Consider the following 21932-nt stretch of genomic DNA (forward strand, 5'->3'; position numbering starts at 1 on the left):
GGTTGGATCTCCTTGCAGTCCAAGGGACTCAAGAGTTCTCCAACACCACAGTGCAAAAACATCAATCCTTAAGAGTGCTTCTGTGTTAACTTTGGTGAGACTATTCTGTTTTACATCATCAGGCAAAGTTGGGAAACAAGGGCAGCAAGGACATGTATCCATGGTACCCTGGGTCTGAGGCCACTGCCCAGTCATGGTTTCCTTGTGGTCCGGAGGTGGCATCCAGCCCAGTGGCCTGGGCTGACCTTTGACCCTGAGCTGCTGCCTCAGATGCTGACCGGCCAGCACTGGGCTCTTGCAGTCTGTCTTCTCGCCAGTTACTGGTGGTCAGAGGGCAGGTTCTGCCATGGGATTGGGTGGGGACTGTCTAGCGGGCTGAGTAGGGGATGCAGTGGTGGTTTGTGATTTCTGGGAAAGTGTGAAAAGGGGGTCAGTCTGGGCCCACGGTACAGAATGCATCAGGCTGGAGCTAAGAGGTTCAAGCTGCTGGGGGGCCCGGAGAGAAGGCCTGGAGGTTGCAGGTGGAGGGAGGCAGCTGGGATCCTTGGCCTCCTGAGCCCCGTGGTGCCACTCACATTCACCCCCAAGATCTAAGGCCATGACAGAAATCTGGAGCAGAGGCGTGGTACAGATACAAATGTTTATTCTACATAAAAACTTCACAAAATGGGCAGCTGGTTGTACCAAGACCTTTGGTGAGGGGTGGGGGTGGGGTGGGGAGTCGCTGTTCAAGAAGGCAACACGGACAGTGGTCACAGTCACTAGGCAGGAGCGAAGCGGAGGGCGGGTGGGGCACAGGCCTGGCCCGTCCCTCACTGCGTGCGCACGCATGCACACTCCTTGCCTGTCGACGAGGAAGAGGGCTTCTGGGCGGGGAGCACGTTTCAGACTTGAGAAGTCCCGAGCCGGTGGGGAGGAGGGAGGTGCCCCCTCCCTGGCTGAATACTGCATCCGAGACAGCCAACACCCACGTGGTGGGGATGGGGGGCAGGCAGCAAGGGTGGGACAAGATTGCAGGCCTGAAGTGACACTGACTTCTCGAGCACAGGAGAGCTGGGACCACTGTCCCACACGTGCAACACACAATGGCTTGAGGACCCAACCCGGGGAGAGCTGATGGCCCGGGCGTGGGCTGTGCCAGTGCAGAGGCCCAACTAGGGCCTGCCCTGCTGCCCTCGCTCCAAGGGCAGGAGACCAGGCCCCTGGTCAGCCTCTTCCAGAATGTTCCCTGGGGTCAGGTATAGCCCTAAGGGGTTGCTCCGGGGGCTGGAGGAACTAGGGAAGGAAGGAGGCCGAGGCAGCCCAAGACCTGTTGGGACTCTGCCCCCAGGTAGGGAAGGAAGCCGGGTCTTGACTTGGCCAGAAGCCATCCAGCCATGGCCCCTGGCAGTGATCGGCTGTTAGAGGCTTAGAGCTGGGCTGTCTCTTAGGGCCACCCCTCCCCTAAACCAAAAAGCAGCACCATGTGGCCAGCTGGTCCCCAGCCCACAGAGGGGGGTGCCCATTCAGGGGGACAGCTGGAGAGGACACAGGACGGGGCAGGCAGGGTGGTCAGGAAGAGGCAAGGTTGGGGTCCAGAGAGAGCCTTGATCCAGGAGAGGGCAGACCCCGGGAAGGAGTGGAACTGCTGAAGGTTGGGGGACAGGAGCATGGGTAACTGCCCCAGGGCAGCCCTCCTCGAAGCGGAGGGGCCTGGGTTCGAGTCTGTCCCTTGCTGGCCCGTCCCCACCCAGCCCTGGCTCTTTCCCAGCCTGGGCCCCCTCTGCCTCTTCGGTACAGACGCACACTGTCACAAAGATCATGCACACAACGGCTCAGGGCGGGGTGGGAGCAGGGGGCCCTGTGGCAGAGAAGGAGCAGTCTGGGGTGGCGGGGAGAGAGCCCTGAGCCAGAGGCGGGTCAGCAGCCAGGGGTCTCCTGGGGGTAGACCGTCCAGAGAGGAGTGGTAGGCGGGGTGGTTTCTATCCAAAGATGCCCCCGAAGGTGGAGGCGATCACGATGCCCAGGACCACACAGCAGATGACGATCATGATCTTCTTCTGCACGGGGAGGCACGGAGAGGCCTCAGAGAGCGCGGAAGGGGGTGCCGGGAGGGAGGCTGAGCCTCCTCCAGGCAGAGCTTTGAGGGGTGGGGGGCCGCTAGGGAGCAGGCTCTGGTCAGGGCTGAGGGTTGGAGAGTCTGGGGGACTGGATGAGAGAGAAAGTGATGGCCTGGAATATGCCTGGGTGGGATTTTAATGGGGCGCTGAAGGTCTGGGACTCCAGTATGGACAGAGGAGCCTGGTGAGCTGCAAGTCCATGGAGTCACAGAGTTGGACATGACTTAGCAACTAGACAACAACGACGAAGGTCTGGGAGAGCCAGATGGAGGCTCTGGTCGGAGTAGAGGGCCGAGGGAAGGCAAAACGGGGAGGGACTTGTGATGCTTGGGGGCGGGGGACTCTATGGGTACATGAGCATGTGGGCTCTGGCAGGACGGGACTACTCACCCGGCGAGCCTTGCTCTGGTACTTGACAGCCTTTTTGGTGTCAGACACGGCCCTCTCCACGTAGTCCACTGAATGTTCCACGTTGTACTCAATCCTGTCAATCATCTCCCCCTGCAGGGCCAGGGGCACCCCAGCTCCAGAGGGCCCCCCTCTGGGCAGTGAGGGGGCCCGAGGCAGGATTTTGGGAAAGCAGTGCCTGGGGTTAGAAAAGGGGAAGGTGAGGAGGAGGGGGATCCAGGCACCCCAAGCAGCTCCCCAAAATCCAGCCATCCAGGGGCAGGCACTGGCCATGCAGCCTCAGCCAAGGGGGAGGGGACCATGCAGAGGATGCTCGTCTGAGGCTCTGACCCCAGGGCCGAACAGAGGACAGCGCCAGGGAGAGCAAGGCGGGGGCGCGAGTGGCGGTGGGCGGGAGTCCAGCCATGGTGAGCCCTCCACAGGCATGATGGTTCCGTCCAGTCCTGACAGCGTTTGATGCCCCCGCCCAGTCCCACAGCCCTTGTGGGCCTGGTAGTAGCCCTCAGAGGCCAGTCGACCATGGCAGCTGACCGCTCCCTCCAACTCCACGGCCCCCACTGGTGGCCTCAGCACCTCTCACCCCAATGGAAGCAGCAGCTTCCTAAGGTCTCCCTGCTTCCCCACATGGACCACGTCCCACCCACACTAAGATCCTCCATCTAGAAGGGACTCCAGGGCCCAGCACCGCCTGCCAAGACCCCCCTCCCACCCCCGTCTCCATCATCTCCAACTCTCCCTGGGCTCTAACCGCCCGGAATGCCTTCCTGCTTTTCAGGGTCAGGCTTTTGCTGGTCCTGATCAGGACTGTGGTGTTTCTAGTCCCTCTACCTGGGCCAGCTCTTTGCTCTTCCCCTGGGGAGTCTTTGGAGTTCAAATGCCACCTCCTCAGAGAGGGCCTTCCCTGACCACCCCATCCAAAGTGGTCACTGCAAGCATGGCCCAGGGACTAGTAGCATCGGGATCAACCTTGAACTTTAAGACATATAAATGTATGAATCCCTACCCACAAGTTAATCCTAAAGGAAATCAACCCTGAATATTCAATGGAAGGACTGATGCTGAAGCTGAAGCTCCAGAACTCTGGCCACCTGATGCAAAGAGCTGACTCACTGGAGAAGACCCTGATGCTGGAAAAAATTGAAGGCAGGAGGAGAAAGGGGTGACAGAGGATGAGATAGTTGGATGGCATCACTGACTCAAGGGACGTGAATTTGAGCAAACTCTGGGAGATGCTGAAGGACAGGGGAGCCTGGTGTGCTGCAGTCCACGGAGTCGCAGAGTTGGACACGACTGAGCAACAAACCCCCACCTGTGAATCTCTGGGAATGGGGGCCAGCCCAGGGAAAGGTAGAACAAGGCCTGTGAGCGTGGCTCTTGATCACTTTCAAGGCTGAGAACCACTGCTGTCAGGCTGCCCCCTTCTAACACCTGGCACTGGTGGGGACCAGGCCATTTGTCGTTAACTGATGCTGCCCTATCACCCAACAGACATCCGCTCTGGGAAGCAGGCCCTCAGTGGTCTTGCTCATTGCTATTCCTCTGGCTCCTAGCAAAATGCCCTTCCACGTGCCCACGTGACAAACAGCTGGTGAACAAGACAGGACAAGGCCGAGTGAAGGTGGGCAGGGCCATGCAAGGCCTGGGGTCCTGGAGAGCCAAGCAGAGCCATGCAGAGAGGATCCTTCAGGTGGGCAGTTTCAACCGCACACAGTGAGTTACCTGAAGACTGGGTCCCTCCCAGGCAGGGCAGCGTGGCGGGCGGAAAGGGGAGGGTTAGTGCAGCCCTGGGTGCTGCTGGGGGTGGGGTGGCGGGGGGGGCCCGGGCACCCACCTGGCTCTCCACGAGCATGGCCATGTCCATGAACATGTCATGCAGCTCCCGGATGCTGTTCTCCAGCTTGATGATCTCGCTGTGGCGTGTCTCAATCTCACTCAGGGCCTGCTTCGAGATGCTGGAGTCCATGATGATCTAGGGGGTACGAGCCGTGGGCTGGGACCCGGGGACACATCGAAGGGGGAGGGGTGGGCCAGGACAGCAAGAGGCCAAGGGCAGAGGCCTGAGCAGAATGTTCTGGAAGCAGGGCCTGCTGGAGGCTTTGTCCTTAGCCACAGCCCTCCCCTCACTTTCTGTTAGGCTCCCACCATTGTTGTTGTTTAGTCACTAAGTAGTGTCTGAATCTTTTGTGACCCCATGGACTGTAGCCCACCAGGTTCCTCTGTCCATGGGATTTCCCAGGCAAGAATATTGGAGTGGGGGGCCATGTCCTCCTCCAGGGGGATCTTCTCCACCCAGGGATCGAACCCAAGTCTCCCGCACTGGCAGGCAGACTCTTTACCACTGAGCCACCAGCGAAACACAGGCTCTTACTAGCTGTTACCGAATTCCTCTGAGACCTGATTTCCTACCAGTAGATTCCTTCCTGTAACGTAGGGCTAGTAACAGTCCCCACCTGCGTCTGCAAACTGTTAACGGCTGAGTGGTAGTTCTCACCACCGCTGCTGTAGGAGCCCAAAATGACTGCGCCAAGGACCCAAGGCCTTGAATGGCCTTTCTCCTGAAACCTCTCCTGTTCTTCCTCCCACACTGAACGTAGCTGACCCCTCCTCCTAGAGCCACATGCCCACACTGCATCCCCTACCTATGTGCCACCTCCTTCAGGTCGCTCCCCTGCTTGGCAGCACATGGAGCTTCACTTGAATGTAGAGAGGCCGAGGGCACCGTGTCCTCCCGGGGGGTAAGGATCCTCAGGATGGTGGAGGGAGCCCCTGGCTGGTGGCAAGTGAGCACGGGGCACAAGAAGTCAACTGGGAGGAACCAGGAGACGGGTCTTACTTTCACCTTTGCCACTAACGTGGGACCTCTGCCTGTCCCCTGCCCTCTCCCGGACTCAGCCTTCTCTTCTCTAAAACCTGCCTCACGGTTGACGGTGTCCAAACACTGCCCAGACATACAGCACTTTGCACACACACCCGGGACTCCGGTGGGAGGGGTCCACACTCACCCCGGAGGCAAAGATGGCGGGGTTCCCACTCTCCAGCATGTCCTCCAGCTCCTCGCTGGTCGTGGTCCGGCCGGCTGCAAGCAGGGGTCAAACTGAGCCAGGCCCTTTCGCAGAGGGGTCAGTGGCAGTCTGGCCCCGCCCCTCCCCGCCCCTTCAGCTTACTGATTTCCAGCTGCCTCTGGATGCGGCCCTTGCAGCGCTCGCGGTAGTCAGACTGCGTGGCGTTGTACTCGGACATCACCTCCACGAACTTCCGGGACAGCGTGGAGTGCTGGGGGCCCGAAACGGGGGTACAGGTGTCAGGCCCAGCCCACCGGGGCCCCAGAGCCTCAGGCGCCCGGCTACACGCCCCGGAGACCCCGCCCACACCTGTGTCTTTCGGATCCTCAGGTCTGCGGAGGAGCGGTTCAGGCCTTCCTCCTGCTCGATGCTCTGCTCGATGCCTGGGGAACAGCCGGCTGCTGATAACCTGCCCCGTTCGCCGCTGCCCCGCGGCCCACACACCCGGGATCGGGATCGGGATCGGGATTGGGATCGGAACCTCCCCTGGAGGGACTCGTGTTGTCTGTTGAGTGGGGTCACACAGGAAGCAGAGGAAGGGGCCACGCCACGCACTGATGCAGGAGGGGCCGGCAAAGGTTATTCCAGGCAAGATGTGTGGGTGTGTGCATGTACACTCACCTGTGAGGCCCCAGGCACACACTAAGCTGTGTAAGTGTGTGAGTGTGAGCATCTACTATGTGCTAAGCCTGGTGGGGCAGGCCCACCCCTTTCTGATTAGGAAGGTTATGTACGGAACAAGGGGCGGGGCATGTCATGGGGGTGGGGCAGGTGGCCACAACCACAGGACACAGACGTGACCCGGCATTCCAGGGGCATGTATGCCTGTGCTCCCAGGAGTGCAGGGGGGCTCCTGCGTGGGACCAAGCAGTACCAGCTACTCCTCTAAGCCTCTTTAGCCTAAGTGGGGGACAGTGTCCAGAGCGGAACACTCCCTAGAGAAGCCACATCCTGAGGCCCAGCCCAGTGCCTGGCACGAACAGGCCTTGCCAGGTAGCTGCTGAGTGAATGGCATGTGGTGGCACCCTCACAAGGACAGCAAGGAAGACCCAGTATACCCCTCTGAGTCAGGGAAACCCCCTAGGCAGTGTGGGGGAAGCAGGCCCAGAGTGCCCCCCACACCCCAGATGAGGCCTGGAGCCCAGACTCACTCTTTAACTTGGAGCGGACTTTGTTTGCAGTCTTCTTTATGTCGGACATGAGTTCCTCCAGCTCCTCCTTTGTCTCTAGGGAGGTAGAAGGGGTGTAGGTAGACACCCTGGGCTCCCCCATGGAGGCCTGAGGGGCTCTGGGCAGACCCTGAGTCTTCTTGTCCCCTGGCTAAGGCCCTGCCTGCCCCTCCAATCCCGGGCTGGCCCACACCAGCTGCAGCCTCACCCCTTCTCGTGTTGTCTTCCAAGGAGCCTCCCTTCCTCCTTCGCTGGCTCCCCCCACCACCCCCTGTAGATAACAGATGGGTCTAAATTTAAGGCAGAAATAATTGTGGAGCAGCTGGCGATGCTGGAGTTGGCACTGGGGAACATTTAGTTGATACTTGCTGGAATCGAGGGTGGGGGGAGTGGGCTTACCTAGCGCTACCTGGTGGCTCAGGGCACTAAGCACCCAGCTGAAGGGCTGATGGGCCAAGGGCCAAGGAGGCAGGAGCCAGACCCATCGAGCACCCTGGGCAGGGCAGACCCTGTTCTACTCACAAAGCCCTGCTCCCCAGGTCTGAGCTCAGCAAAGGCCAACTGCTGAGGGCCCAGTAGGTGGGTGGCACCTGGCCTGGGTGGGAGCTGAGAGAAGTGCTGAAGAGAGGGGGCTCCTGGGATACGGTCAGCTCTGGAGGTGGCATGCGGCTGGGCCTAAGAGAGGGTGGAGCTGGGGGAGGGCAGTGGCATAGTTTCTGGCCCTTGTTCCAACTGGTACCATCTCCCTAAACCTGGCAGAGGCCATGGGAGTGCCCAGCTTGCCCTGTTCCCTGGGAGGGGTTCACTGGCAAAGTGGGGCAAGAAGGCTGCTTCCCTCTGGGGCACTGGGTGGAGCTCAGCCTCAGGGCACACCCCCCCAGGATTCCACCCCTTGGAGGAACCAGGACTGAATGGCTGAATTCAACCTTTCACAACCACCCTGTGCTTGCTTCTGGGGCTGGGGCTTCTCAGAAGGGGCATTGACAGTGGCCAATTAAGTGTGGGCAGGGCACTTCCCAAGTGGCATGTGAGTGAGGGGGAGTGGGGGCTTCCAGGAGCGGGGGTGCGGGCGCCTTATTCTCAGGAACAAAGGAAAACTCGGTTACCAGCTGCTCTGACGTCTCAGCCTCTTTTGCTCAGACCCAAAATAGCCCAGCCCGGATGGCAGTCCCTAGAGAACGCAGAGCAAGCCTTGGCCCGGGAAAGCCCCCCACTTCCTGCCAACTTTCCTTGTGATGCCTCGCCGACCCTGCTCTGCCTCTGCCCCAGAACCCTTCATGGGGAGCCCCTCCCCCCTTGGAAAGTGCCAGGTCCTGACTGCTCAGCTCACAGGTGGCAAATTCTGAAGTGGTCACTGCTGATATCTGACGAAGGCAACACAACACAGCCAAGGTTGGGGAGCAGGGCAACTCTATCTCCCCATCCTACCCCTCCCTCCCCCTCCTCCCGCCTGCTCTGTCTTCCGGCAGGTGAGAGGCCAAATCCACCTCTTTACAGTCTCACCCTACAGTCAGCCCCACTCCTGAGCCTCACCAGGAGTGACCCACCAGGGACATGCGCTGACCCAGATACATGTGGGCTTGCAGACAAACCATGTCACATGACACTGTTCCTGACACATCTCTAGGTGGGGCGGGAGGGCAGCCAGGACGACCTGAGGACCGCATCAGAGGGATGCCCTGCTCTGGGGGGTCCCTGTCTCCTCTCTAACCCTTCCTGGTTCAGTCTCCCTGGCTCCCAGCTGACTCGTTCTGCCTTCCAAGGGCCTGGCGCTGGGCTTGGTTGGTGTGGCACTGGGCTCAGGTCCAAACACACTGTGGGGCAGTAGAGAGATTTATTCTGGGTGCTTGAGGATGCCTGTGGGCCTGGGGTTGAGAGGCCACAGATAGAGAGGCAATGCTGGAACTGAGAACGGAATCAAGCCTTGGGTGCCTGGGTGGGGGGCTATGGGCCCTAGGCCCTTCCTCCTGAACACCTGGGCAGCAGCTGGACCCTGCCTCGTGCTCTGCCCTGGGGCCCCAAGGGCTGGGGCCTTCCAAAGGAGCTGGAGAAGAGAGAGGGGAGGTGAGCAAGCTTCGAGAACAGGCAGGCGGCAAACACATCCAATATGATGAGTCCAGGCGGCTGGCCTGAGCCCTGGCCCCATCACTGCCTCCCTGGGCTGAAGGTGAACCCCCTCTAGGGGAGGGGATCCCAGGCCAGCATGCTGTCAGCCTGGCCCATTATTAGTGTAGTAGTAATCAATGCCTCCACCGGTCAGGGGGACCTGCCTGGGGACAGAGTAAAACAGACACACACATGTTCCCTGTGCAGAGGGAGAGAGAGGTGACTTCCTGGAGCCCTGAGAATGCCCGCTCCGAGGCACCAATGGCCCAGTGCCAGGGCCGCCAGCTTTTTCCGGAAACTGCCTGCTTGGCCGGCTTGCCCTCCCACAGCGCTGATGCCTCAGAGGAGCCATCTGCTCCCCCCGGGAGGCGATGGAAAGGGAGGGGCTGGGCTGGGACGCCTCCTATTGATCACAGGCAGCTCCTCCCTCCATCCCTCCCTCCCAGAATCCAGGGCTGTCTTAGAAAGCAGCCAAGTTACCTGGAGAGGGCCGGCCAGCCACCTGGCTCCGCCCCTCCCACCAGGCATCCCACGGTGATTAAGGGCAGCGAACTGCCCCTCAACCCAGGCCTGGGAGAGCCTGTGTTTCCTGACCCTCCCCAACCTGGCTAGGCCCCTCAGCCAGCCAGCAAGGCAGGGTGTTCCTTCCCTGACTGCAGCACCTTTCTGGAGGCCTGGGGGTGCCCCCAACCCCGCACACCCACACACTCACTCTCGTCAGGGTTGGGGGAGGCCAGGATGGCGCTGTGTTTCCGCTTCACCTCCTCCACGTTCTCTGAGATCTTGTCAATGAAGCCGCGGATCTCCTCCACCTGTGGGCCAAGGTCAGGTGCTCTGGGGGCGGTAATCCAGGGAGGGGCCTTCTGGGGCCCAGAGTAGGGCCGGAGGAGGTCAGGGCCAGGCTGGGCAAGGTTCAGGTGTGTGTATGTGGTGAAAGGGTGGGCAGTGCTGATCCAAAGATTCTTCTAGATTGGGTTGGGGGTGGGAAGGAGTGGGCAATCCCCACTTTTGCTCCCCGCTGAGCCTCAGTCTATTTACCCTCAAAATGGGCTCACTACTTGGTGCCCGTGGGCTGCTGAGCTCAGGTTCGGGTATGTAAGAGCCCCGGGCTGGCTGAGAGGGGAGATGTGGCTGTCCCAGGTCTGTCGGTGTTTGGGGAGAGGCAGGGGTGCGGCTCCCACCTGCTCGAAGAACTCATCCATGAAGCGGTCTCGGTCCACAGTGACAGTGACGTCGTCATCATCGTCGCTGTCCTTGGCCTGCAGGGGGGTGGACACACAAGCCCCTGTGGTAGGACCACTGGGTCCCGTGGGACCTGGGACCCCAAGCTGCCCAGGATCCCTCTACAGCAGGCTCTTCGGTTGGAGCTCTGAGGCCCGGCCATCCTTGTCCGTCCCCTTGGCAGGGACAAGGCCTGGCTGTGCCCTCAGCTCCTCGCCCCAGTGAGACCTGCAACATCCCTGGGGTTGTTCAGTCCTGTCTGACTCTTTGTGACCCCATGGACTGCAGCCCACCAGGCTTCTGTCCATGGAATTCTCCAGGCAAGAATATTGGAGTGGGTTGCCATTCCCTTCTGCAAAGGATCTTCCTGACCCAGGGATCGAACCTGAGTCTCCCACATTGCAAGCAGTCTTTGACCTATCGAGCCACCAGAGAAGACCCTAGGCCTAGGCACCACCAACACCTCCCTGCTAAAAAGTAGGATGGCTCAGACACAAGTCATGCCCAGAGCACCCAAGCTGGTCGGACAGCTACTGCCCACAGAGAGCTCTGGGAACCTCCAGGCCTGCTCCCTCAGACTGCCTGGAGACCTCTCTTGTTAGTCTTTTTTCTTTTTTAATATTTATTTATCTATTTCGTTGTGCTGGGTCTTCGTTGTGGCACATAGGACCTTCGATCTTCATTGCAACATGAGGGATTTTTAGTTGCGGCATGTAGGATCTAGAACCCTGAGCAGGGATGGAACCCAGGTCCCCTGCATTGGGAGCATGGAGTCTCAGCCACTGGACTATCAGGAAGTCCCTCTCCCTGTCTGTCTTGGCACTGACCTTGATTCTCTTTCCTTCCAGGTGCGGAGTTGGGTCTGGCAGGCACCAGAGGCCAGTCATATTGTCACCTGGCTCGGGGCCTGCCTTGGGTCTCAGCCGCAGGTGTCAGCTCTGCCCCTCAGCCCCAGGAGCCGCCACACAAAAGCCAGCCCTTCACAGGGTTGGAGGTAATTACATCTCTGACTTCCCAGCATGCCGGCCACGCTCATTACTGACTGTCTCACACCTGGAGTTAGCCAGGGTCGGCCCGCTCTGCAGGCAAGGCCAAGGCCCCTCACAGCCAAGGCCAGGCTACTCAGGGCAGGACGGGCACCTGGGGTTCTCAGGCTGGGTCCTGCCCCCTCATCCTCAGTGCCCCATGGGGAGGAGGCACTGGTCCTCGGCTTAATGCTCTCTTGTGAGGATGCAGGCAGGCAGAGGGAGAGGGGAGGGGGTGCTGGGTCCCCGCCAGCACCGGGGCCGGGTTCTGTGCCCAGACAGACACTGACGGGCTGAGGGACTTCCCTCGGGGTCTGTCTGCTCCTCTATGAAATGGGGACAGCGATGCTCTGCTAGGGGAGGGCGGGCCCAGGAATGATGGGGAACCGCAGCACGTTCTGCAAAGGACTGGGGCTCTCGGGGTCCCACCACCCCACCCAAGTGGGGCCAACCAAGAGAAGGGGCCAGTTGGGAGCTTTATGGAGGCGGCCCCTCTCATCAACAGATCACACCTCCTCCCCCAGCTGCTAAAATAAGTCCTCGTTCCCACAAGTGCCTGTGGCTGCTACCAGGTGGTCCCCATCCCCCACAAAGCCCACCCTTAGCCACAGAGAATCTAGAAGCCGAGCTGGAGGAGGAGCGCTCCCTAGGGAAACCGAGGCAGGGTGCGGTGGGGGCACCCAGGGCCCCCTCCACGGCAGCTGGCCAGCTTGGGAGGTGTCCCCGGGAGCTCCTGCCATTCAGCATCCTGGCCTCTCTGTCCTTCCGGTACCCGGAGGATAGGGGTGAGCGGAAAGAGGTGGAAGGACAATTTTCCAGCTCCATTCCCTCTGGGAGTAATGACCAGCTGGAGCCCAAGACAAGTCACCAGAGATGAGACTCATCTCTGAGTCACCAGACACGAGAGTCACGGCAGGGGCCCCAGGGCTGGTGCCCCTCTCTGGGCTTCAGCTTGCCCACCTGCAAAATGGACTTGTCTTCTCCAGGCATCCAGCCAGCTCTGACCTGCTCCCTGCATGGCCTCCGTGCACAGAGGCTGGACTCGGGGAGTTTCTCCAACAGAAGGGTGGCAGGGAGATGCCACATCCTCCTCCACAATCTCCATCAATTAGGTGGCACTAGCGGTAAAGAACCTGCTTGCCAATGCAGGAGGCATGGGAGACTGGAGGTTCGATCCCTGGGTCGGGAAGATCCCCTGGAGGAGGAAATGGCAGCCCATGCCAGTATTCTTGCCTGGAAAATCCCATAGACAGAGGAACCCGCAGGCTACAGTCCATGGGGTGGCGAAGAGTCGGACACAACTGAGAATGCACACATGCACACATACACATGAGGGCCTGACCTCACAGCCCGCGTCAACCGACCGTGGCTCTGAGCAAAAGTGGGACTGGATGCTCCCGGGACATCCCTTCCAAATGCTACAACTTCTTCCTCCTCAGGCTCTTTTCACTCTCACCCCTCCACCCACCCCCACTTCATCTCATTGCTCCAGTCTGAAATCTGATCCCAGCACGCCCCACCTATAACCATCTCCTGCCCCTAGAATCTGCCCACTGTCCTCCCTGCGGACCCCAGGCGGCTTCCCCCTGCCTGCAGTGCTGATTCCGTGAAACTGACATTCCCTTCCTCATCAGATGGCAGCTCTTTCGGAAGCCTTCCTCATCTCCCCAAGGATGGGACCTCGCTCCTCTCGTTCCCCACACCCTATTCACATCCCCACTGGAGCCACTGCGACACACTCTTAAGCCCTGGGAGACCTGAAAAGTCACCCTGGGCACAGCTTCTAGTCTCAGCTTTCACACCTCCAGTGGTGGAGAGCTCACTAGCTCCCCCAGGCTCTTCTGCCTATCTAGGGCAGCCCCAACTGTTAGAAAGCCCTTCCCTTTCCTACAAGTTGGCCCCAGGCCATAGAGAACCTGTTGGTGCCCTCTCCCTGGGCTGGCCCCGCCAGAAATCGGAGGGCCAGAGATCTGAGGGTAGCATCTGCATCCTCCCTGGTTTTTTCTTCTCAAGTTGACCAAGTTCCCTCCGCTTTAGATCCTTCCCGGAGGCCTTAAGTCGAAACCCCCGCCCCAGATCTATTCCACTTACTCTCTGTCTTCTCCACCAGGACAAGACGGAAACTGAATCTGCTGCTGACTGTGGTCGGAGCAGGGCCAAAGCTCTGACCCACCACCTCCCTCTTCCTACAAAGTCGACCTCTGTTAATGCAGCCAGAGATCATAGAAGTCATCACACAGTTCTTCCTGCCAAGGAAGAAGCCCTTCCCCTCCCTGTGTACTTGGTTGGCTTTTGGGCTCAAATGAAGGATCTTCATCTGTTCTGATCCTTGTCCCAGTCTGCGAGAATCTGATGGCTTATGCCTTTGTCACCCCCTCCTACTTTATCCCCATCTATGCCAAGGCCCTGATTGATTAGGGCCCCAGCTCCCTTGGGAATCGGCCAACCCTCTCAAAGTGGCAGTCACAGCTCCGGAAAGACGGCTGGACTAGAGTGGGGGACCGGAGAGGCTGTGGTGCAGAGGCGGCAGCTGGAGTCGTGAGGCAGTTACAAGCTCCGAGGTACAACCGTCTTCCGACAAACTCCCCCAGACATCACATGGGCACCTTGCCAACCACCTGGCCAGAACTAAGTTCCACTTCTTCCTCCTGAGCCCCCGTTCTTAAAGAGTCTCCCAAGCCAGAAACTGGGGGGCATCCACACTCTTCCTCCTCCTCTCATATCCAACCAACATCCAATTGGCTCTGGTGTTTGTTTTTTGATCCTGTTGTTTTTAATTCGTGGCATCTCAGGTGGCTCAGTGATAAAGAATCTTCCTTCCCCTTGCAGGAGATGTGGGTTTGATCCCTGGATTGGGAAGATCCCCTGGAGGAGGAAACGGCAACCCATTCCAGCATTCTTGCCTGGAAGATCCCATGGACAGAGGAGCCTGGTGGGCTACAATCCACGGGGTCACAAAGAGTCAGACATGACTGAGCATGCATGCACATTTCTAAGTATCTTTCAGGGGTTCTCAACCTTGGACCAGCAACAGAGTCCCTTGAGGGTAGTTTAAAAAAAAAAAAAAAACCAGCTTCCAGACCAAATGAGAATCTATGGGGGTGGCGCTGGTGAGGTTGTTTTTTTTTCCTTAAAGCCCCCCAGGATTGGGAACCCCTGGCCTGTTCTCTGGCCAGCTGGCTATCTTGGCTCTGGTCTCATCGCCTCCAGCCTGAGCAATCAGGAAAGGAAGTCAGGGTGCGTGTGAGCACTGCCCCCACCACAGGGACCTGTTGAGACAGGGGAGGGGATCCCACTAGAAGCCCCCACTGTGCAGCCCTGGTGGTCTCTCTGGGCAGAGGCACCAGGATTCCACGATCCCTTCCTGGAAATAAGAGTGTGATTCCTCCAAGAGGTGCGGAGGCCAGGCAGCCTCCAGGCCTGTCCTGGGAGATGGCAGCCGGCCAGCAGGCACGGTTGATTCATTGCTGCTGGAGCAGGAGTTGCTGTTGTCTGTCTTGAGGGCTATTTTTTTTTCTCTTCTTTTTAATGACTAATCAAAGCCTATCTCACTAAGGCAGAGAGGCCCAGAGCTAAGTCAGGGGTGTGCGAGAGACTGAGCTAGGTCTCCAGAAAGAAAGGACTCTCCCTGACCCCTTCCTCTTTTCCCCAGCCTGCAAACCACCCCCCAACCCGCCCACCAGATCACCTCTGCCAGTCTACCCCGTAGCAGGGCCCCAGCACAACTCAGGGAAGCAGCTTCAGGGTGTGGGGAGGGGCTGGGCTCTGCCTCCCTCCAGGTGCTGTGTGACCTGAGATGAACTCCTGGCCCTTTCTGGACCTCAGTTTTCCACTTTGTAGAATAGGAAGTGGCACTAGACAGTCCCTGGATGCCATCTGCACCTCAGATGAACATGTGCCCAAATTCATTATTATTAATAATGTTTTTAAAGAAGGAGATGATGGGAAGGAAGGAAGGGCCCCTAGCCTGGGTCTATTCTTACACCCCCTTTCTTCTACTCTGCAGGGCGAAGTGGGCAGGCTCCATTATGCAGACAAATGAGCATAAGGTTAAGGCACCCACCTGACTGTTCTTGCTCCGAGACCCTCAGTCCCTTCAGTCGGCAGAGGGGTCACTGGGCTTCACCACTCAGGCCCGCCTGCTGTCCCATTGAGCGAGCGGGGACCCTGGGTGTCAGGCCCAGGCATCGCCAGCCCCTCTCCCTTTTCTCACATGGGTCCCTTATATTGGCCCATCCTCCCTCCTCCCAGTCAAATCCAGCTCCTCCCCAGGGCGATCCCAGTCCTCTTCTTCCAGGAAGGTTCCTGCTCTGCCCCACGCTCCCTCCTCTCTCTGGCTTCTGGCTCCTGCCACAGGCCCCCGCTGTGTCTCATGGCCCAGGAGGCGCATACACACTGTTCTGGGCCCAGGGAGGGGTGTCAGCTCCAAGCAGTCCTCGGAAAGAACTCTGGGGAGACCTCTGAACAGGGGGATGGAGGTAGCTGCTGGCCAGGCTGCGGCTGCCTGGGGACACCTGTCCCCAAAGTCACCCTGGTTTTATACACTCTGGTCGCACACGTCCGCACCCCTCCTTGGGCTCCAGGTTGCCCTTTTGATCTCCGAGGGCTGTTGGACGCTTTCAGGCCCCCACACTGACCCTGGATGACCCCTTCCTTCTCTCTCTGCAGGAGAGGATCAGCCCCCGTGAGAGATGAGGAGGGATGGAGAAGGCTGGAGGGCTGGGCCCGGCCTGCAGTGCGGAGGAAACATGCCAGCTCCTTCCCCAAGTGTGACTTTTATAAATAAGCTCCCTTCGCTTGCTTTCCTTCTTCCAAATGTGGTGGCGTGGGGTGAGGAAGGAGGAGGGGGGGAGGGGGGGGGATGAAGGGTGGGGATGGTGCAAGCAGCTGTCTCAAGCACCACCCTCTGTCCAGCCCAGCCAGCACTGGCCTCTCAGTTCCTTAGGGATTCTGGTTCCTGGGGGTCAAGGTCTCCCCCAGATATGGAATCGGAGTCTGGAGACCTGTGACCGCTTGCCCTGAGAAGCTGGGTTCTCAGTTTTCCTATCCCTACTTCCTAGATGGGAATCTGTGCAGCCCAAAGGAAGACTTGTGGGAACGGCCGCCCCTCTTAGACTAACGGTTGCACCCCACTCAGTGTGGGCTCCTTCCAGCCGATCCTCAAGGGTGCTAGCAGCCCCTGAGGGACAGGGCCACCCAGCCACGAGTACGGCAGCCTGTGTGGGGAGTGAATGCCTGGAGTAGGGGAACGTCTGCAGAGGAAGCCTCAGATTCCTTAAGAGAAGCCAGGCCTCATCACCTAAGGACGGGTCTGGCTAGTGTGTGTGCATGTATATGTGCTGGGGTGGGGGAGGGATTCACCAGAGCAAAGACCAGGCTTCAAGCTCCTACAGTCCAATGTCTCTTAGGCCTTAGGTCTCAGCCACGTCTAAGTCTGACTGTTTTCAGGCCTAGGTAAAGCCCCTTTCCCTCATCCCACTTGATCTGCCAGGCTAGCCACATCTCTCTCTCGTGCCTCTGTTTTCCCTTCAGTGAAGGGGATGAAGGTGATGAGTCAGAAGACGTCAGATGTCAAGGGCTCTGTTCCCCCTGAGCACTGGTTCCCACAGACACTCTGGTCTGACCCACCAGGCACCCAAACACCAGGAAATGCACTACACGCCCTTCATCCCCAAGATAACAACACTCCTTCTGATTCAACCAAGCACAGGAAACTTGAGGGCAACCGCAAAGCTGGCGGGGGAAGTGTTTATAGACACCATATTCGACATGAGGGACCATCTTCTTCCTTTGAAACCTCCAGGGGTTTACCCTGGTGGGGGGGGGGGGTGCTGGGCACTCAGCCAGGAATAATACAGGTCTAACGGGAGAGTGGGGGCTGGCAGCCAGAGCAAGGGGGTGATGGAGGCTGGAGAGCACAGGTGCCAGCCCCAGGCTGCCCAGGAGACAAGACTGGTACGATGGGGGAGAGCCAGGCACAAGTGCAGGGAAGCTGTGTGCAGAGAGGACCAGCCATGGGATCACAAACCCAGAGGATACTTGGGACTTTCCATATAAGGGGACCAGGTCTCCGGCTCTAAGCTGGGTAGCAGGGGAAGGGTTCTAGGGAGACTCTGCCCCCACCCCTTACCCCTGCAAGAAGTCAGCAGGGTGGTCAGCCAGGGCCTCAGAGGAGCCTCAACCTGGTTTAGAGCCCTGATGTCCGGGGTCCCCACAGGCAGGCTTCACTTCCTTCTCTGCACGGTCCCGGCCCTGTAGCCCCTCCCAAGATTGCCATCTTTAAGGGCAGAGGTGCGAACACCCTGGTTAAGAGCAGAGGCCAGGGGAGAGGGGCTTTGATGATAAGGAGCAGGCGCAGGGGTCTCTGTCTAGGCTGGCAGAGGGCGGGCTCTGACTCGAAACCTTTGCGCATCCTTCTGCTCCCCCCACCGGAACCACGCCCCAAAAGCCACACCCCAGTGGCCTCCGAAACACAGGTGGAAAAAAATAGGTTCAAGCCGGAATCCGATCTGGAAACCCAGGAAGGGTCTGGAAACGCCGGCTCCCGGCTGCCCGGAAGCCAAGAAGAGGGAACGAGAGCGGGCCTGACCCCTCCCGGATCGGGCAGGGCAGCAGCTGCCGATCAGCACCGGCTGGGGAGCCACAGGTGATGGGAGCTACAGGTGACGGAAGGTGATGGGGGCGGCGGCCGTCCCGCGAGACAGCGCCCGCCCGAGGAGCCCGGCCCCACCCGAGCGGCCGGGTTCTGCAGCGCGCCCCGCAGCCGGGCTCTGGACAGGGGACCGCCCCTGGCCCCTTCCCTTCCCACAGGTCCCGCCGTCGGTCTAAACCAGAGGGAGGGCAGGCGGGTCAGTGAGGAGGCACGGCGGGGAGACAAGGGTCGGGACCTGCTCCGCCGGGCGACGGGGAGCCCAAGCTTCGGTCCCGCCACCGATATTCCACAATATCCCTCCGAAAACAAGGGGGGCGCCGAAAAGTTTATCTAGGACGACAGGTTCCAGCCGCCAGCCCGCGGGCCATCGCAGCCGAGCTCACGCGAGCTCGTGACCCCAGTGGGTCCGAGGGGCGGGACCCGGACTGCGGTGGGGTCGCCGGCTCGGCACCGCTCGCTCCCGCCCTGGCCGGGGACGCAGGGGCGACCGCCCCAGGGGCCGCCAGAGTCGGTCGGGAAGCGGACCGGGCCCTGGGCGCCGGCGGCCAGCGGCGCCGCGCAGGGGCTGGACTCACCGTGCGGAGCTCCTGGGTTCGGTCCTTCATGCTCCCGGGAGTGGCAGCGGCGCCGGCTGCAGCCCGGTGAGCCCCGCATGCGCGGCGGCCGCCCCGCGGCTGCGCAGCGCCAGCCCGGCCCCGCCCCGGCCCCCGGGACCCCGGCCCAGCCCCCAGCCCGGCCCCGCCCCGCGCCTGCCCCGCCCCAGTGGGTCCCAGCCGAGAGCCCAGCTCTGGGGCTCTTGGCACCCAGGCTCCCACGCCATCCCGCTTAAGGTGCTCCGAAGGGGCTGAAGGGTCACAGACCCCGGGACCTCGTTCCCTTGCGTTCCCAACATCCGTTCGATCCCTCCCGGAGGTCGCTCCCCAAAGCCGCTGCTCCGTCCCATCGCAATCCTCCCTCGACTCAACCACTCAGCATCCCTCCTTCTGGAGGCAGACTGTTTCTGGATCTTCACCTCCGGAGCGCCTCACATCTCTGCTAGAGGCCAGACACTACCTCCCTCCTTAGTTTTATTGCCTTGGGGTCTGCAGCATCACCCCCTCCCCAAACCTCCAGAGTTCCAGGCTTTGTGGCTCCCACCCCTCCGGCCTTCCCCCCAGAATCTCATCCAGACTCAGGCTCAGGCCCCCTCTTTCCCCAAGATTTCTCAGTTCACAGTCTGATGCTGAGTGACCACCTCGTTTAGTTTCTACTCTCAGCAAGATTTCAGGAACCCCTCCATTTGGGGGGAAGGAGATCTAGGTTATTGCCCCATCTCGTTCTCCTTCCCCTATATTCCCAACCCTGCATCCCAGCCCCAAGCCTGAGAGCTTATTTCCTATCTAGAAGCTGAGGGTAGCTAAGCAGGGGCCCAGCTCCGCTGGACTAATGGGATGGTCTTTGCAGCGCTGGAGAGGGATGGTGGCTGGGGGTTAGTCAGTAGCAGAGGCTCCTTTCCGGGTTTCTGCCAGCCTCTTGTTGAGCAGCAGCCACTCGCACACCCCCAGCTGCCCCCTCCGTGCCCTGGCCTAGACGCTCTTGACCTGGAGCCAAGCATTCCCCTTTCCCCTCCCCGGGGGCTGCCAAAGGTGTTGCTCTGGAGTTGAGCCAGCCTCCTGCTGTGCAATGTGTCAGAGCCTGGCACTTCTCCCAGACTGTGGGCTCAGGTTAGCTGGCTACAGACGGGCTGGAGGCACTGTTCCAGCCATCCCTTCTTCCCTGGAAAGTCCGGCCCAAAGCTAGCTCAGATGTAGCCTGGCCTGAGAGACAGCCACACCCCTTCCACTTGTCCAGACCTCAATCTTGAGTGACCCACACAGCAAGTGCTGGTTGCTCTGTTTGACAGATGCGAGACCGGGACTCATCTACTAGGGGGCTTGCCCAGGGTTACAGGGGACAGGTGGCAGGGAGAGTGCTGATTCCTGGTCCAGGGTGCTTTCCTGTGTGCAGGGTGACTCAGCGGGGTGAGTCATGGGTGCAGACCAGGAGCCCATTGTCTGGCCCTGTGGGGGAGAGGACAGAAAGGGAGACACAGCTCCTGCCCTCACAGAGTCCTGGTATCATGCCAAGCATCCCTAATTGAGATGCATATTAAATGGTAGCGTGGAAAATTAATAAAGAATGAATGTGTGCCCTTTCCCTTAAACTACCTTTCTGATACAGGTCTTACTCTCATTCATTCATTCATCAAACATTAGCTGGGAATGCATGTTCTAGGGCCACTGTTCTGCACTTGAAGTGCTCCTGGGTGGTGGGAGGGACATGATTTCAATGTGTGAGGGATTCAGGGTGGCTTCCCAGAGACAGTGAAGTTTGAGCTGGATGTTGAAGGAGTGGCGTGGAGCAGACAGTAGTGCAGGCTTTCTGGACAGAAGGAGTGTGCCCAGACACTGGGTGTGGGAGTGGGGAGCAGCCAGAGAACCTCAGGAACCTTCTGTAATGCTCAGGCACAGGGGTAAGCATGGGTGGGAGATAAGGCCGGTGAGAGAGGCCTTGAATGTTACAATTCACCATGCAGACAATCAAAGGTCTAACTTTCACTCCCTTAATCAAAAAGTATTCATTGAGCATATACTGTGCTGTGCTAAGTTGCTTCAGTCGTGTCCAACTCTTTCCAACTCTATGGACTGAAGCCCGTCGGCCGCCTCTGTCCCTGGGATTCTCCAGGCAAGAATACTGGAGTGGGTTGCCATGCCCTCCTCCAGGGGATCTTCTCTAGCCAAGGATCAAACCTGTGTCTCTTAACATCTCCTGCATTGACAGGTAGATTCTTTACCACTAGCGCCATCTGGGAAGCCCTGAGCGACTGACACTTTCACTGAGAGTCTACTATGTGCTGGTTATTCTAGATGTTGGACATGTGACAGTCAAAAGTCCTTGTGCTAATGGGGTTCTGGGAGAGGAAAGAGATGATAAGCAAATAACATATATAATGGTGATAATATGCTATGGAGAAGATAAAGTAAGACAGAGGGTTAGGGTGCTGGCTTTGAGGGAGTGAGCCACATGAGTCTCTGGGGGAAGAGCATTCTGGCAGAGGAAGCCTCAGGTGCAATGACCAGGAGCAGGGAGTATGCCTGGCATATGAGAGAGACAGCAAGGAGGTGAGGATGCCCGGAGCGTGGTAGGTGAGGAAGAGCTCCTAGGAGGTGGAGTCAGAGTAGAAGGAGGGGCCTTGGAAGGAACTATGTTCCTTGACTTTGCCTCTGAGAGGGATGGGAGCCCCCAGAGGGTTTTGAGCAGAGGACCTGATCCATCTTGGATGTCAGCAGGATTGCTCTGATTGCTGGGTGGAGAATGGACGGAAGAGGACGTAGGAGGAAGCAGGGATGCATTTAGGAAGTGATTGTTATTGTGTGTGTGTGGCTGGGACAAAGGGGATGGCAGTGGTGGTGATGAGAAGTGGTCACATCCTGGAAACATTTTCTTTTTATTTATTTAACTTTACTTGTTGGCTGCATCTCGTGGCTTGTGGGACTTCAGATCCCTGACCAGGAACTGAAACCAGGCTATGGTAGTGAAAGGGTTGAGTCCTAACCACTGGACCTCCAGGGAATTCTCCTGGATACTTTTTTTTTTTTTTTGCCTGCACCACGAAGCTTGTGGGATCTTAGTATTTATCCTGACTACAGCACTTATTGTACTGTGTGGATATAGTGTGTGTTAGGTGTCTGTCCCTTCGTTGGATGGGGACACCTAAAGGAAAGGAGGGGCGCTAGTGGTAAAGAACCTGCCTGTCAATGCAGGAGATATGAGACTCGGGTTTGATCCCTGGGTTGGAAAGATCCCCTGGAGGAGGGTATGGCAACCCACTCCAGGATTCTTACCTGGAGAATCCCATGGACAGAGGAGCCTGGTCGGCTACAGTCCATGGGGTCACAAAGAGTGGGACACGACTGAGCAACTCAGCAGCACAAAGGAAGGAACTGGATTATGCGCTTGTTGATTCCCCAGGGGTGGCATAGAAAGTGTGTTTGCAGAGTCAGCGATAAGCATTGGCACACGTGGATGAGCCGTGTTCCCGTAAAGGAGGACTGAGAGACAGGTTGAGCATCTGGAAGACCCCTAAGCCCAGGCACGGTTTGGGGTTTCCGTTTTAGGGGCTGGGAGGGTGCAGGTGGTGGTCCTTGTCCACCAGATAGCTGATATTGGCA

At 59.0% G+C, this 21932-nt stretch overlaps 1 protein-coding gene across 1 annotated transcript; it reads right to left on the minus strand.

Moving 5' to 3' along the window:
* Positions 1-1961: 1961 nt before the first annotated feature.
* STX1A (syntaxin 1A) lies at positions 1962-18347 on the minus strand. The gene is made up of 10 exons (XM_068968721.1): positions 18318-18347; positions 10026-10103; positions 9557-9656; positions 6721-6793; positions 5879-6074; positions 5672-5780; positions 5510-5583; positions 4339-4476; positions 2490-2600; positions 1962-2039 (listed from the first exon to the last, which is right to left on the minus strand). The coding sequence occupies exons 1-10, from the start codon at positions 18345-18347 to the stop codon at positions 1962-1964; spliced, it is 987 nt and encodes a 328-aa protein (XP_068824822.1).
* Positions 18348-21932: the final 3585 nt, after the last annotated feature.

Source organism: Capricornis sumatraensis, chromosome 3, assembly GCF_032405125.1.
Source record: "Capricornis sumatraensis isolate serow.1 chromosome 3, serow.2, whole genome shotgun sequence".
NCBI classification, from domain to species: Eukaryota; Metazoa; Chordata; class Mammalia; order Artiodactyla; family Bovidae; genus Capricornis; species Capricornis sumatraensis.

Excerpts from the sequence above, each read along its gene's own strand:
- STX1A (XM_068968721.1), bottom strand. The coding sequence starts at position 18,347 with ATGAAGGACCGAACCCAGGAGCTCCGCACG. Across the intron at positions 6,794-9,556 it reads CTCCCCCAACCCTGACGAGA|ACAAAGGAGGAGCTGGAGGA; the intron begins GTGAGTGTGTGG and ends ACCTCCCTAGAG. Across the intron at positions 2,601-4,338 it reads CCATGCTCGTGGAGAGCCAG|GGGGAGATGATTGACAGGAT; the intron begins GTGGGTGCCCGG and ends CTGGCCCTGCAG.